Below are 16,057 nucleotides of genomic sequence, written 5' to 3'. Positions count from 1 at the left end.
TTTTTTGAGAGCTTTGGTTTAGCAAATTAAAGAAGTCACTTCTTTCTCTTTTGATCGAATCAAGGTGGTATCGAAACTAAGCATTCTATCTCTGCAGAGTCCTAATGTATTGTCCAGAACCACAAGCAACAAGCAGATGGGAGAACAACTATCGGTGCTCGAAGTATATCGAAAGATAATAATAAGGATGGCCACTACGTACTTTAGTAGATAAAGATATGGAGGGATGCCTCACTCAACTAAAGAACTAAACTGCACAAATCACCACGCTCATGTTCAACTGATTTTTTTAACTTCTGTACTTGCAACTCCTATCACAGAATTGTCTCCAACATTTGAAGATGATGACCAGTCATTTAGCAAAGATCAGCCCATGGAAACTCTAAATCTTTTACGATAATCTTTCAAAGTTGAAGCAAAAATTAATATACCTATGCATGATAGATCTGTTAATGAGGAGCAGCTAGACAATTGAATAGATCAAATAGAAACTTATTTTGCTATTTTTGGATAAAAGTGTCCAGAAAGTTATCTTTGCTCACCTAAAGTTTTCAAATCATGCTCTTCCTTGGTAGTTACATAAAAAATAATTATATTTCTAATATGACCAAGAGGAAATTCAAAAATATGATGAGGACATAGCTTTACCCTATCACCTATGAGAAAAATAGATCAACAAGTATTACCTTCGATAAAATATGACCAATCTATACAAGAGTATATACAGAGTTCTACAAACTAGCTATCTTTCTGGCGTTCTCTATCGATAATAATACAGTCTTCATGTAATATACTAAAGATCTTCATGAGAATATTTGAAAGGAGCTAAAACTTTTCAAAGGAGAAAGCATTAGCAAAGCCTGTGTGAGAGCTTGGATGATTAAGGAGAAAGATATATTGAGGCAAGTCATGAAAGGTGATAGATTAAAGAACTAGATAAAAGTGAGGAAAATTTTGATAAAAAGAAGAGTAAGAAGTAAACCAACACTATGTGGAGAAAATTTTTGCAATCACTGTGAAATGAGTGGTCATACAAAAGAAAAATGTCGGAAGCTTCACCAAAAAGAGAAGAAAAATGGAAACATCAAGAAGCCAGGAGAGACAACTCTCAGCATAACTCAAGTTGAGGGTATGTTTGAGCTCAAGTAGACTCAAAGTTGAATAGGGAACCTTGAAACAACAGCAAGAGCAATCTAAAAGCAAGAACTCATTTACCTAAAGATTTAAGTAAAGCAGACTATCATTAATGCAATCGTAGATTTCGACAGCCAAAAGAGCTTTACCTTGGAATATTTGGTACAGAAAAAGGTAAAGACCGCAAACTACCCAAAATCCACGTGCCTGCCCTTATAGTTGAATCTACAATGATCTTGAATTAAAAATCACCGAGCAATCTACTTTCAAATTCACCGTAACCAAGTGGTAAACTGATAAAAAAGTATGCAGAAGCATTTCTTCAGATAATGTCAAATCATCTTGAGGAGCCCCTACCCATCGAGGTGCAGTCTCACCGAGGAAATTCCCTATTCATAAAGAATGGATTAAAAAATTCTTCATTAACACCGTAAAACACAAGAAAACATGGATGTGATTGTTGAGAAAAAAGTCTAGTCAATTCTAGAAAAAGTATGTTCCATTGATGCTAAAAGAGAGAGATTTCACAGGCAAAAAAAAAAAAAAAAAACATCGGCAAGAAAAAAAAATAGAAATCAAAACCCGTCAATTTTTTCAAATATTTTTTTCTTAATTTTAGAAAACTTTTTCTCTAGTTAGGAGAGAATTTTGATCTAGATTCTAAAAAGACAAACTTCACTAATACAACTAGTGGTCTTGTATCATAATTTTGCATATATTGATAGGAAAAAGAGTAAAAAGATTTTACCTTGCACTCTATCTTTCTTTTAACTAGAGCAAAAATCTATCTAAATTTTGAGAATTCAAACCTTACTATCATAAATAAAAAATTTGTATAACAATTTTAATTATCTTGACAAATGTTTATGACTTAGATCCGTGCTTTCAAAAATTCTAAATATTCTCTATTATATTTTTTTAAAAAAATCAATTTAGATAGGTTGAAAAAAATTCCTCTCTCCAATTGGAACATGCAAGTTCAACTTTTAAAGTGGATTCGACAAACACAGATGATCACGGTTGCAACAGTCACACTAAGGTCAAGACTCTTCGGCAGTACTCTGGAGGCAAACACATTCGTTCAAATGTCCCGCATCGGCTCACTTGAAACATCCTAGTATCAAAAACTAGAATGGTTAAACGTCCAAGCGGAACGCAAAGGTGCACAACTATGTTTTTTCACTCGGGAAAAGTTTAGATACATCCCTGCGAACTCCACAACCAGATGTCACCAGCAGGATGCTAGCAGGAATGGTTAAACGAAGAAAGATAATTTAAAGCTAATTAACGAAGAGTTGTAAAAGGTACAACAGCCGAGCACAAACAGCACCAGTTACAGAAGGACAATTTGATATCAACGGAGAGCCAGAATATGTGAGCGGGCCCACTCATACGGATGGTCTTCGGTCCCGAACATAATACGCGCAAAAATCTTATTGCAAGACAGTGAAATTTCTTAATTGCAAGACAACATTTCCATACTCATCCTTTCCAGTACAGGGCCGTCCCACAAAATGGCTCTTAAGGCAAAAGAACCTGTTCTAATTAAAGAAAAATTACACAAACATGGATCTTTACACCTACAAAATTGGGTCCGCAACTCCCAGAACAGAATGGATTACATTGCTTTAAACGAAGGACCAGTTCATAAAACAGAAGGCCAGGCAGCGAACGCTGTTGTCTTCACCGAGGACTTTCCAGGCAATCGCTTGCTCGTACGACACATGGCGGCCCATCCCAGACAAGCAAACACCGGCTGGCAGGTAAGCATAGCCCTGAAATATTACATCAACTTTCTTTAAAAAAGTGAGGCAGATATTTATTTCCGATGGACCCGATGTGTCCTAGATGAGATATCTCACATTAGGACTTTATCGGTCTATCTGGAATATGGAGATGATATGATAGAAAATGATTTGAAACATGAACCACAGGCTGAATCACTATTTGCTTGAGCAAAACGGTAGCAATATCATCCTTAAAGTTTACACAACTGCCTGAAAAGCCCCTGCTTTTACTTCACGAAAAGAAGAAGAAAAAAAATCGGTGGACCCCTCTCTACTAGTCAAAGCACGTCGGACAACCGGCATGGATATAAAAGAAAAAAAGGAAACGTATTTGGGTACGCGGTACAGTCAACTCTAGCCATATTAAATTGTTCGACAACACAGACTGAACATCTTGATCGCAAGAGATGATTACATATATACCATGGTGGGAGCAATAGCAATAATATTGCCTCCATAATGCAACATCCCGGTACAACCTCTATCAACAACCAATCCTTGGCCAATCATGACTGGCTTGGGTATAGACCAAAACTCTAGATTCAAGGATCATAAGAAGATCCAGAAGACTTCTCGACCTGCAGGCAACCAAACATCAATCCTTCCCAAATTTTCCCGCCATACCAAATGGCATCCTGAACTTATACAACACAAAAATGCTTCCAAGGCTGTTGTTGCTAAAATCCTCAATCTCTTGTCAAACAGGTTCTTAATATGATTATAGGAGAATTAAATTGAACTCAATATTTTTCGTTTGTTATATGACGTGTACCAGAACAAATTATTCTTTTTCCAATCTTCAAACACTACAGTGAATATCAAAACTGTTGACCAAACCAAATATCACGTTTCATGGCATACTGAGATCACATCGACATCGCTCTGCTCTCACAGCTCCTCTTCTACCCCTTTTACCAGAGACTGGCTGCTCGAGTCAATATTACGGACAAATTATTTCATCATCCATTACACCTGTAGGATCTGCAACTTTCCACCAAATCAATCTTATACTTTTAACCCTACCACTGATCATATCCTTAAAACTTGGATAGTATAAAGTATAAACAAATGTGGCATTTAGCCATTAACAATACCTTGTTCCGCTGTTTTCAAGAAAGGATCACTAAGTCATATTTTAGCATTTGATTCCTAATCCAGACCACCTTGTTTGACAAAAATCTGTTCTTTCCCCAAATCATATCTTGGAGCTTTCACTCTCAAATGTCAAGGAATTACCAAGGTAAACCTAAAACTCTACCGCTCTGAGTTACCCGTTTTCCTTTTTGGGAACACAAACATTAAACACCTCCCAACAAGGAGTCAAATATTCGCGTGTATGGGAGATCATATTGATTTTTCCATGAATGTTTAGGATTCTATATCAAAAAAGGCCTTCCGCTTGGGGAACCAGCTCAGACTGATCTCTGATAAGGAGAAAGTGATGAGAATGACAGGTTTAAGACATGCATACCTGTTCCAGCAACTTTGCAAACTCCGAGCAGAGAGCTTTCTGCCCGGGTTCATCAAAGATCTTATCGAGACTGATGTCTTGTAGGGCAACCAGTGTTGTTTCCAACATATCAAGCCCGGCCTGGTTCGCAAAGGTGAAAACCGGTTGCATCTGAAAAATTGTCATCAACTCAGAATCTCAATACATTTCAAGGAAAATAGTCTGTACAACCTGTAAATAAATTATCCAAGGCAGACGTGCTACCCATTATGGCTCTGCTCTGATGTGTTATACCAAGATTGTTGTACAACAATTGAAGAGATCATTTGTCAACAATGCTGGTTACTCGGTAACTTGGCCAGTTCAAATGAGAGATCTTAATTGGAAAATGTCATAATTTGAAGAATCAAAAAATATAACGGAACAAACCATACAACACTATTTCCTTGAGGGTGTTTGGATGCTCTGGCATGCTAAGCATGAACAGCATGCTGGAATATCATAAATGAAAAGGCATTTCATAAGAAGATCATGGTGATCCATAATTTTGTCAAAGAATATGTCCGGCAACTCCTGCACCAACGAAAAGCCCAATGCCTTACGCCCAGGCTACAATTTTTTCATATATAATTGGATTCTCAAAAAATGTTAACCTTGTTGTGCTACAAATATAACATGCCAAAGATCCAATCACACATTGCCTTCACTGGCAATGAAGGGCAGTACTAGTATTCAGTCAGAGTTGGAATGCCAAATATTATCCATAAACGCATTATCATGATCAACTTAAGAAAAGGAATTTATAGTATCCTGATCCATGTGGATTTATGGGATCTCCAATTTGTGGCATCATATTTTCCTAATATTGACTATATCTAAGACTGCAATATTATCATTCCCGATTGAAAATGCACCATCATGCCATCCATGTGTAGCATAACAGACCCCCAAATAAACCCTTGATTTCTAGCTGCATGTCAGCACATACTATCTTCAAAAGAATCATAGGATAAAACAATATATAGGCACAATAAACCTAAGCATTTTTTGTGCCACATTATAACGAATTTCACCCCACACTGTACCTTGAAAGAGCAGCATAAAACGGCATCTTGATGATGCCACAGCACTTTCAACATGGACTCTCCAGTTTCTCCATCAAATCTCAGCAACTCCATCCCCAAATGAGAACTGCAAATATTAAACAAAATTCAATGAGTCAATAAGATCACAGAATGAATTCCACAGTAGTCCAAGTGTGTGACATTGCAAACTCCTCCAAGCGGTTCTTATTTTAATGTCCTATTTTATGTTATATAGTGGCATATAGAATCTTTTATATCAACACAGTGCTCCATATATATTGTGGAACATAGCTAGGATAATTTTTGAACTGTCATGAATTCTACAAATCATTCACGATCTCAAAATGAGGAAAGTCAGATGAACTTGCTTGTAGCTCTGACAAATCCAATGAGCAAGGGTGTCAGCTTCTGGGGAGCCTGGTAGTAGCTTCTGCCCCACATGCAAACCAGGTTGGGAAGGAGCTAATGCCATAGAGACCCTCTGCACTGCCGAGATGATGCTTCGAACATACTGCCTTGCCATTGCAACAACATTGTCCTGAAGGTGCAGTTCATAAGGAAATTGAAAGGCAATTGTCAACACCGATCGTACGTTATGACCATCTGTGGATTTGTCACCGGCAGAGCGGTTTGTGGCAGAGCCTACTTCAAGGCTAGATGCCAGATCCAATGTACGGCAAGAAGCAAAACCATCCTACATTTCCAGGGAATAAATGATGTTGGTGTGGAGAAAATGCCGAATCAGTTTTACTTAGGATCTTAAGTGCCATGGTGTATGACTGTAGATTACTCTTGCAAATGCAAACAAATTAATAGAACATTCGAAGAGTCAACTAGAAATAAAAAGCTCTTTGATAATTGAGTGGATTTGGTTCATCCTCATACACCTAAATTTTAACTCAAAAAAGCTTCTAAAAGACAAACTTCAGCTACTTTAAGTGGGATTCCGCTTGTCCAATATAATTAAGACTTGAAAAATTAATTAGGACAAGCTAATAACTATTAATAGAGAATTAGAATATGTTTCTCAATAGAAAAATCTAACAAGAAGAGGCTGATCTTCTGCTCGGCATCGAGTAATACCTAGCCAGAGAAATAAGTAGTACTCTTGTAATGGCTAAGGTAGCAAAACATGATCTTCATAAAACACATACTTAAAAAATAATCAGCATGGTGTAACTTGAAAAGAAAACTGCGCTTTTAAAATGGCAAATTACATTGCAGAATTAGCATTTGATAAAAAAAAATAAGCTTCCTATAGACCGATATGACAACTTTAAAAGCATACACAACAACATGTGGGACTAAGCAACATTAAACATGCAGGTACTTCTAGAATTTATTTTATAAGTTCCACATTTATGAGTTTGAGTCTTCTTAAATTCTGGCGGTTGAGTAGGTCTGATAACATGGGGCCATTGCTGGGTGCAGTTGTAAAAAGCATGGGATGACAAGCACAATTGCATGTGTTTGAGTCGCAGCCACTTTGTGCCAAATTTTTTTTGTCAAAGCTTATATCTGTCTTCAGTTTGCCCCTCCTAAGACCACAGATTACCAGGACCATAACTAGATAATGGCCTCTAAGTAGGTCTGACAACAATCAGGACAGATATCCTTCAATTAAGCATTACAGTATGTTTTATAGGAGTTAATCAGTTATAGGATAACTATTCAAGATACAAATTAGCATAAATTTTTTACCAAATGACAAATTGAAAATTTTCTCTAAAATATTGGATTTCTAAAACAGTTTCTTGAGAACACCAAATAAAATTTTGAGCAAACTCTGATGAACGTATTATTTAAGAAACAGGACATCATAGGAACAACATCTTTTTTAACAACTTATTTTGAAATGTATCTGTTAAACTACATTTAGCCACTATATTCAAAACATATAAAGGAACAACATGTGCAAGGACATTGCAAGCACCAAGTCAAAAACTACATTCCGTGACATAGCTTACCTACTCAATGTCACAATTCTTAAAGTTAATATAAACAATCTAAAAATTCCATAAAGATACCTATATTCTGAGTTAAACAGGAAAAGATAAGAATTGAGAGCACAGAGAAGTTGCAGGAAAATATAGTTTCTTTATTTTTCTGTGCATGTGAACATCCAGTGGCATGCCGTAAAAGCTAAAACATGGTGAACTGATTGGCAATATATTTATCTTAAATGTTTGGGATGCGGCCGTACAATGGTAATCAGTAAACCATCAGTACTATATGAATGGACAATTAAAGGAAACATGGACTGAAGGGTCTGATAAAGAATGTTCAACCTTGTTTGCATCCAACGGTATGACACGGAAACCAGAAGGTAAAAGTGCAGCATCATCTAGGAAATGTTCATCAATTGGTGCAAAGACAAGTTCAAAGCAAGCTCCCACAGCATTTTCATTGATTCCACTGCAAAGCTGCAAACTCAAGCAACCAAAGAGATGATTAAATTGGCAGTCTGATTATTGAGTTATTACGAGTTCCACAGGTCAAATAAATATCAAGCCAAAACTGCTTTGAAAACTTATTCTAATTGAATAGATCAGGAATGGATAAGAAGGTAATGAACCCACTTGTACATTATTCCCTAGGCCTGTAACCAAGAAAAAATGGATGTACTAGCATTGAGTCTGGTGATGCTACAAACCTTGATAGTGTTTAGGATGCTCTGCTTTTAAAATGGTCAGTGCACAGTCCTGTGCCTAAATTTTGATAGAGAAAAACAACAAAAACATGCCAAAACTAAAAACAGAAGAACACAGCCAAGAAGTAAGCTGGTCTTGTGAAATGAATTATAATTCTGCCTAAATTTTAGCCTTTTTACCATTTTTTATTTACATAGCCGGAATGCTTTCATCCGACAAAGATAAATAGCAAGTAATTATCCTTTATATAACATGTAGAAGCCATATGCTTCAGGACTGATTCACTGTCTTTTTCGTCAGACCTTAACCAAATAATCCAATAACTCCAATTACAATTTATGTTCACCTAACAATTAATTAGCATTGAATCTTATCCTCCTTAAATGTGTGGGTATTAATTAAAAAAATCTTAGAACGTGTAGGTCACTAAAATAAACATTACGTACCTGTAGGAGATGGATGTCCCTGGATAAAATAGCTTCATCTTGAGTAATAGCCTGGCCTTCAAGGCGAACTACTTCAAGAAACTGCATTTATTATTTGAATTAGCAAAATGACTTTGTGACAAGAATAAACATAGACCTTCTAGGTGGCCAAATATATATGTTCCAGAGTCATGCAAATCATCTTAGACATGATATCATTCAACATACTTGAAGATTTTCCAAAGAAATGAATAAAATATGCGTAAATTTACTGTCTAGGTTTGAGAAAAATCAAGCAAACTCTCGATGCACTAAATACATGTAAATCATTCATTATCACATATTGTATGACATAAATGCTTAGTTCCCTCCATTGTATGTCGATTGCATACATACCTCCTCATTCTCCACTGTGTGAGCCAGAGGCATGATAATTTGGCTCCCAGAAAATCTACAGGGCCCCAATCCAGGAAAGGAACCCGAGCCAGCTTTCAATGATGTTGCAGAATATGCATCTATCCTGTAATCAGCCCATTCAGAACGGTGCTCCCTCAGAAACCGAACCAGCAATGCTGGGGGAACATTCTAGAATGGCCACAAAATGTATTAGCTCATGTAGATCTAGCTAAAAACCCCATAAGTTCAAATAAGTAGCATGCCACTATGGCTAATTTTCAGAAGCTCCAACATTGACTAGCAGGGCAAGTGTACCATGCCAAAGTCATTTAAAATTAGCCAATTAAGCAAACAGCAAATTTGGATCATTTGGAACCAGATGATTTAAGCCATAATTTCCACTACAAAATCTCAAAAATAGGTTCGAGAATTAATCACCCAGATAAACCATTTTCTGAATCCGCAAATAGATTATCAAAATAGGTTTCTGTAGTGTCCGAATCTTTAGTTCCTTTATAGACAAGCACTTGATCCTGTTGACCAAATAGCTAATATAAGTTTGTACTTTCAACAACAGGATTTTTTATTTTTTTGTCGAATAACTTGTGTATTGATGACCATAACAACTGCTTAGGTATCAAGAAGGAAATATACCCCTCCCCCCCCCCCCCCCCCCAACCAAAACAAACAAATTAGAAATAGAGCAATCACCCAAAAGAAAAGTGAAAGTCAATGGTTGTAAGATTGACTCTAGAGCTTACTTGAAGTAGCATCGATGCCTTAGCACAGATTACACCACCAGACACCGAAAAACCATCAGCAGAATTGGCCTGAGTATTGATTTTCTTTGATGTGTTAGTAGCAACTATTACATCCTCCATGACATCACTGCCCATAACCGACCAGCCATCATCAACAAAACCATTGACAGCATCATTAAAGCCTCTGATCAAGCATGAGAAAAAACAACGAAGTCTGAGAAACCTAATGGGTGAAAATATGACAAAACTTGCGATATCTATCAAATAAATACTAGGTACAAATTATTACTGGATAATTCACCTGCTTAATCTTTGACTAAAAGTTCGCAGAACAGCTGGCTGCCTACCCAAAGCATAGACCACTTCACCGCTCATTTCTTGTGCTATTTGTCTTAGATGATGCAGTGCCTTCAAACAACAGGACTAGTCAATTCTCTTTTATCTTAATGCAAGAAGTATCAGCAAATTTTCAGTAGAGAAATATGAGGGAAGGGATGGCAGATGCATCAAGGCAATCTCAGCTTAACCATCTGTAATCTACATAAACCTAGTCAAACCCTTTTTTCTCATTTCCATCCCCTTACTTTCCGGACTTCCAAAATGGAGGGCAAATCAACATTAACAGAAGACTATTAGCATAAGTTTAAGAACTGCAAGTCAGCAGAAGTGAATAATTTAGCACCAGAAGTCAACTTGGTATTGATGAACAACGTAAAAGGTGGGGAACTACTAAAAAACCAGGGTGCTCCATAATATAAAAATCTGATTACTTACCGCAAATGTCACCTTCTGAGCCACTACCCTGGATGACTCATAAAGAGGCCGCAACACTTCAGGAACACTCCATGCCTGATAATGGAACACAGAGTCATGGATCTGTTTCTTTTTTCTTATTACAGAAAATAATGTATGCCAAGTTTTTTTCTTGGTAAGGTACCAATAATCAAAGACATAAGAAAGATATCGATCTGCAACCACACCTCCAAATTCAAATGGTCAACTATGTGAACAATTGAGCCCCCGCCTTCACAAGGCCGAATCAAATATCCACTAGGACGCATCTCAGCTCTTACAAATTGGTGAGCAGTAGTTGCAATAGGGCCACCTCCAGAACCACTTAAGGATCTCTCACAAACCTTGAGATATGCACAATTAGCAAACATAACAATTTACAGGTGCTATATGTGTTAGACTAAATTATCAGGCTTGATGACAGGCTACAGAACATACCACAAGACTGCCATCTTCTAGACCTATGGTGTATCTAAGAGTCCAAAAGTCACGTGCAGGAGCTAATGTAGTTGGAGCATATGTCTGCATAGAGCCAGAAGCATCAAGATCAAATGAAGAGAACAGAAGTAACAAATGAAGAAAATAGAAGTGAGAAAAAAGTAACAAATTGAGGAAGATTTTGTGTAGGTCCAGATTGTAAAAGAAAGTAATTTCAGTTTCCAACCTGCATGTATACCAGCTCAATTGTGCCACCATTTCCAGCAGGAAATATAGTGAAGACTTCGAGGCTCCGACAATCACGGCACCAAGATGGACGATCTTTGAGGATCTCTACGATCTGTCAATGATAAGTTTAATAGTCGTAAGAGACAAAGGAATTAAAAATGGTATCGTCCATACATTTATGTGCATTCCAAACCATCTTAAATTTTTTGTTTTAAGTCACTTGTTCTTTCGACCTTCTCAAGCTTTTGTTTTTTGATCAATACTGGCTTTTCATCCAAGAAAATTATCAAGTCCATCAAGATGAAATAAATGTGTTTTTTAAAATGATTGTCATTTTCTCACTGCCACAAAGGATGATTTTTTATCGCGAGTCCAGAAACGGTAACCTAACCTTTGCAGGCTCTAAACTCACTAGACCACAGGCTCGTGCTGCCACCCCACTGGCACTACGTGAAATAGCAATGATCCCAATCGAATCCGGACCAGGCTAATCACAAAATACACCAAACAAACAAACTATTGATCATCAGATTCATACACTAGGAGAAAAGAAAAATAATAAACAAATGCTTGAACACTAAAACAGATTCTCTCAATTTTTTTTTTTTTGCTACCGTCATTTAACTGCTACATTACCTTCATCCCAGACATCTGGACCCAATCGACAGCAGTCCCTGTAGCCTTTGAAAGGAACTCTGCCAAGGTCTCCTCAGCAATGGACAGGAGTCTGCAAAATAGCACAAAAGCCAAGAGTTTATAACATAACAAAAACATACTAGATTTGGAAAGAACAGATTGCATCTACAAGGGGAATGGAGAAGATTATACCCAGCAGGATTACTTGGATCTCTTAGAGCATTTTGAGGAGTGGTCACAACTGATTCACAGCTTGTGTCATTGGCCAGGGAAGCCTGAAGGAAAAGTAAAGTACAAATCACGGATGAAGAGAAAACAGGACATACTTCATAAAATTAAGAAATCCATAGTATTGCTAACCAGACAGCTTGAATTGACAACTGGAAAAACATGAATCTAACTGAATGGGCTGTTGACAGGAATGGTGCCTAAAGCCCTTTGTAAGCTTTTACAAGCACGTAAAGCTTTATCTCAGACTCTGCCACTAACTACATCCATAACCTATAGCGCTAAAGATCTAACTACCAAATAGATTAGTGAGAAACTTACATTCTGTAGTTGCTGTCGCATGTAAGCATTCTCATGGACCAGCTGCGTGACCTGCTTCTGAAGGCGCTCATTTTCCTCCATCAAAAGCTTATTCATTGCAGTCAACTTTCTATTAACAACCTGAAGCCGAGAAGCCTCTTTTCTCTGCTTCTCACGACACCTGAAAGAAGACAAAGGCACTAATCTTGTCATTCTGCACCTCCCAGTTGCCAGAGCATGTTTGCAAAATGGAAAATGTCATGCAAAACCAAACTCCAAACTTTAAAATAGTCGATCTATACAAGCAAAGGAGATTATTGGCAAATGGGCCAAAAAAAAGGTTGTGTGCTCGAAAACAAATTTACCCAATATTCCAAAGTTTGTAAAGTGTACCATGTATAGGGGTAGTGCAAAAAATTGTGCAACTATCATCTGGATTTGGCTTACTTTTACCTCGCTTACTGTTTTTGTTTTCACCCTTTTTCTCGTGTTTCATCACAGTATCACACGCTTCACTTAAAAAAATTTGGAGAAGCTTCATTTTCAAAGAAAACTGAGAACGTGATTTAACTTTCTTTAAAAAAAAAAAAGCCTTCAAAAGCAATAGTAACATAAAGACAATGGCTTCCCAAGGATTTCAAACACTCTAACCCTGACATGCCGAGAAACTACACACAAAATTCATAAATTTAGAGACAATATGATAAACGAAGTCCATCTCCTTGCCATTCCCCAAGCTCTTACCTTCGGTTCTGAAACCAGACCTTAATCTGTTTGGTCCCAATGTTGGCTAGGATCGGGCACTCACGGATCAACTGCTGGCGGCGCATGGAGCTTGGCTTGGGGCACTCGGCGTAGACCTTCTCGAGCGCCTCCACCTGCTCTGCCGTATACCTCACGTACTTCCCCGTGTCCATCGGCTGCTTCTCCAAACCGCGGCCTTCGACGCTCCTCACCGCCACTGCCGTGGCCATCTCTTCTCACTAGTTTCAAAATGGTTCTCGAGACCAAAAGCAAAGCAAAGAGAGGAACCCAAGACCAGTACTTCCGTTCTCCCAGTCTCTCTTTTCCCTTTCTCTTTTCCTTCTTTTGTTTCTCTTTCCAGTATCGGTCCTAGGATTCTCGAGAAAACCTTGCCGTGATTGCGAGAATAAGGGTAAGGATAGCCTGACGAGGGATTCCGATAGAAAGAACGGAAGCCTATTACAGGTGTTTGGTCGCTGGCTTTAGGGTTCAACGAAGCATCCTTAAATAAGTTAAAAGCCAGGGGAGGGCGCTTTTTCTTACAGAAACGCCCCTTCTTTTCTTTAAAAAAAATCAAAGCAAAATAGAAGCAAAATTTTCTAAAAAGATTAGAGTTCAAATATTTACAAATCCTTCAAGAATGGCCTCCGAACTGCTTCAAGCCAGCCTCCAAATACTTCATAAAGGATCAAAGATCAGGCGATACAGTGGGATTTGAACCCCGGAAACCAAGAAACAGGCAAGAAACCGATATCCCTTCCAACTGGAAGAGCAGCACTCTGAGACCTGGCGAACTAGCTCGGACCACGCATTCAAGCAAACAGACCCTACTACTTCGATCTGACGACTGTTTCCGTCAGAGAATCAAGCCTCCTCTCTTTTGGATCGCCAGAAACCGTCCAAAACCCTTGCTTCAAAACTCGGAAGAAAGCAAGGCAGAGATCAAGAACAGCTCTCCCCGCTACGTCACGCGCACGGCTCCCTTGGCGGAAAGAGAGCCTCTCCCCCCCAGCATCAGAGACCTCGCGCAAGCACACGCTCGACAGCGGCCGAAACCCTAGCCATCGCCGGAGAACGGAATCGGAGAAGAGAAGAGACGGAGGGAAGAGTAAGATAGAGAGATTAGGGTTTGGAAAGGTAGAGAGAAGGAGAGGGATGGAAGAAGAGAGAGAAGGAGAGCTGACAACAGAAGACAGGAAGAACGGGAGCTGGTACTGAAGAGCGAGAGGAGGAAAGCAGAGGAGAGAGGGCCGAGAATCCCGAGGACGGATATATATAGGACGAGATTACGAAAATGCCCTTTCGAGTGGGATGTAACAGTAAGGAGGTTATTTGCCGCTGTAAGGAGCGGGAAAAGTAGCCAGGTGCAGTTTTAAATAACGGCCGTTATACGGCTTTCTCTCTTCTTTGAGGCTTCCTTGGTGAGGTGAGGTGCTGTATTGTTATAAAAAAATAATAAAAATTTAAAAAACACCCAAATATATTCAAAATTTTAAAATAATTATAAGTTTCTGATCAAGTGATTAATATCACTACTTCTTGTTAATTAATATTTAGTACATATCAAAGATGTTAATAACAAAATTAGCATAATTATTACAAATTAGCCGCTAGAAAGGTAGATTTTAGTATAGATTTGGCCTAAATGAAAGTAGATAAAGCCTACTTCTATTCCTTTTTATTGTAAGTATCCAAGCAATAAAAAAATATAAATTAAATAATAAATTTTAAATTTATATACTATATATTTATGAATGATTAATACAAGTCAATATCTTGGTTGAAATTTCCTATTTGAATCAATATGATGAACCATATATTGCTATAATAGTTACAACTTTTTTTTTCTACTCTCTTAAATTTGATAAACTTGCCTCTCTCTTCAAAAAATAAATAGATTTTAGGCAAACAATACATTATACATGCATAGCTGTGAAATAAATATTTATGTTTGTTGACTTATTTAACGCTTAAGATTTCATCCATCATATTGTGCATGTGATAAGATCTATATACAAAAATTTTGCTATATCGACAGGCGATCAATATATGCCAAAAAAAAAAAAAAGCATTCCAATGCTATAAAAAATAGTCAAAATATATCAATATGACTTTGCATTGCTCTCTTGACTAATTTTTATATATTAATACGCTATTAATATGGCATTATTACTTTAATAAGAATTGTAGCTAATATTATATGTCACAAAAAAATAAAATACATCAAAAAACTAAAATTTCCATTATATGCCAGTAACATGTTCCAAAAATAATTTTTTTGCATTTGATTGGCTCAAAGATAATTTAAATTTGAACAACAACTTTTACCATTATCTTCAAAAATTACTCTATTTGTTTATATATAATAAATAATAGAAAAACGAGGAAAGGACAATGATATCATTTGTTTAAACCATTGTTTATTAAATTTAAAAGAATCATCAATTTTATGGAGGTTAATTGTGAGCAGTACTATATCTATATGAAGGGTGAAATGATTAAATAACGATTACTGTTTGCATTTAATACAGTTTTTATAATAAAAATAAAACAGCTGGCGAGTGGCTAAAATTATTAGTTGTGTATCTAACGGAACAGGAAGCCTCCAGAACCGTCAAAGCAGCCGCGGACAGAGGGCTCGGGAATCGAGAAGAGGAGCAGCGGCCGAAAAGGGTGAAAGAATTGAATGGATTGGGGCTAATGCCCGATGGGACATGTCCGAAGCATTTTGGGGAAAACGACAGCACAACCACCGCTCGATTCGTTCATCCCCTTCAGGTTAATTCCCCTCTCCTTTCATCTCCGTATATACTCTACGGCCCTGATCGGTGTACTCGGTATTATAGCAGCCACGTGTGATCCAATCGTGCCATAGATAAGTTGACTTTGTAATCGAGGGGCAAGTTCACCGTGCCGCGAAATACAAGCTCCAGAGGCAATCACGGCGAGTCTTCGTCGAGTAATCTCATTTTCTCTCAAAGGCCCCAAGCTTTTGATAGACC

At 37.6% G+C, this 16,057-nt stretch overlaps 1 protein-coding gene across 1 annotated transcript; it reads right to left on the bottom strand.

The window, feature by feature from the left end:
• Positions 1-2,545: 2,545 nt before the first annotated feature.
• Positions 2,546-14,299, bottom strand: LOC103703962 (homeobox-leucine zipper protein HOX9-like). The gene is made up of 18 exons (XM_008787059.4): positions 13,056-14,299; positions 12,333-12,492; positions 11,976-12,058; positions 11,784-11,874; positions 11,539-11,634; positions 11,146-11,259; positions 10,920-11,003; positions 10,670-10,825; positions 10,464-10,538; positions 9,991-10,097; positions 9,690-9,873; positions 8,929-9,117; positions 8,554-8,634; positions 7,745-7,879; positions 5,825-6,150; positions 5,457-5,562; positions 4,393-4,542; positions 2,546-2,909 (listed from the first exon to the last, which is right to left on the bottom strand). Exons 1-18 carry the CDS (start codon positions 13,283-13,285, stop codon positions 2,763-2,765), a joined length of 2,514 nt encoding a protein of 837 aa, XP_008785281.2. The 5' UTR covers positions 13,286-14,299; the 3' UTR covers positions 2,546-2,762.
• Between the last annotated feature and the right edge of the window lie 1,758 nt (positions 14,300-16,057).

The sequence above is a fragment of the Phoenix dactylifera genome, chromosome 5 (assembly GCF_009389715.1).
Source record: "Phoenix dactylifera cultivar Barhee BC4 chromosome 5, palm_55x_up_171113_PBpolish2nd_filt_p, whole genome shotgun sequence".
Classification (NCBI taxonomy): Eukaryota; Viridiplantae; Streptophyta; class Magnoliopsida; order Arecales; family Arecaceae; genus Phoenix; species Phoenix dactylifera.
Note: the sequence above shows the minus strand (reverse complement) of the source record. Positions and strands in the feature narration are given on the sequence as shown.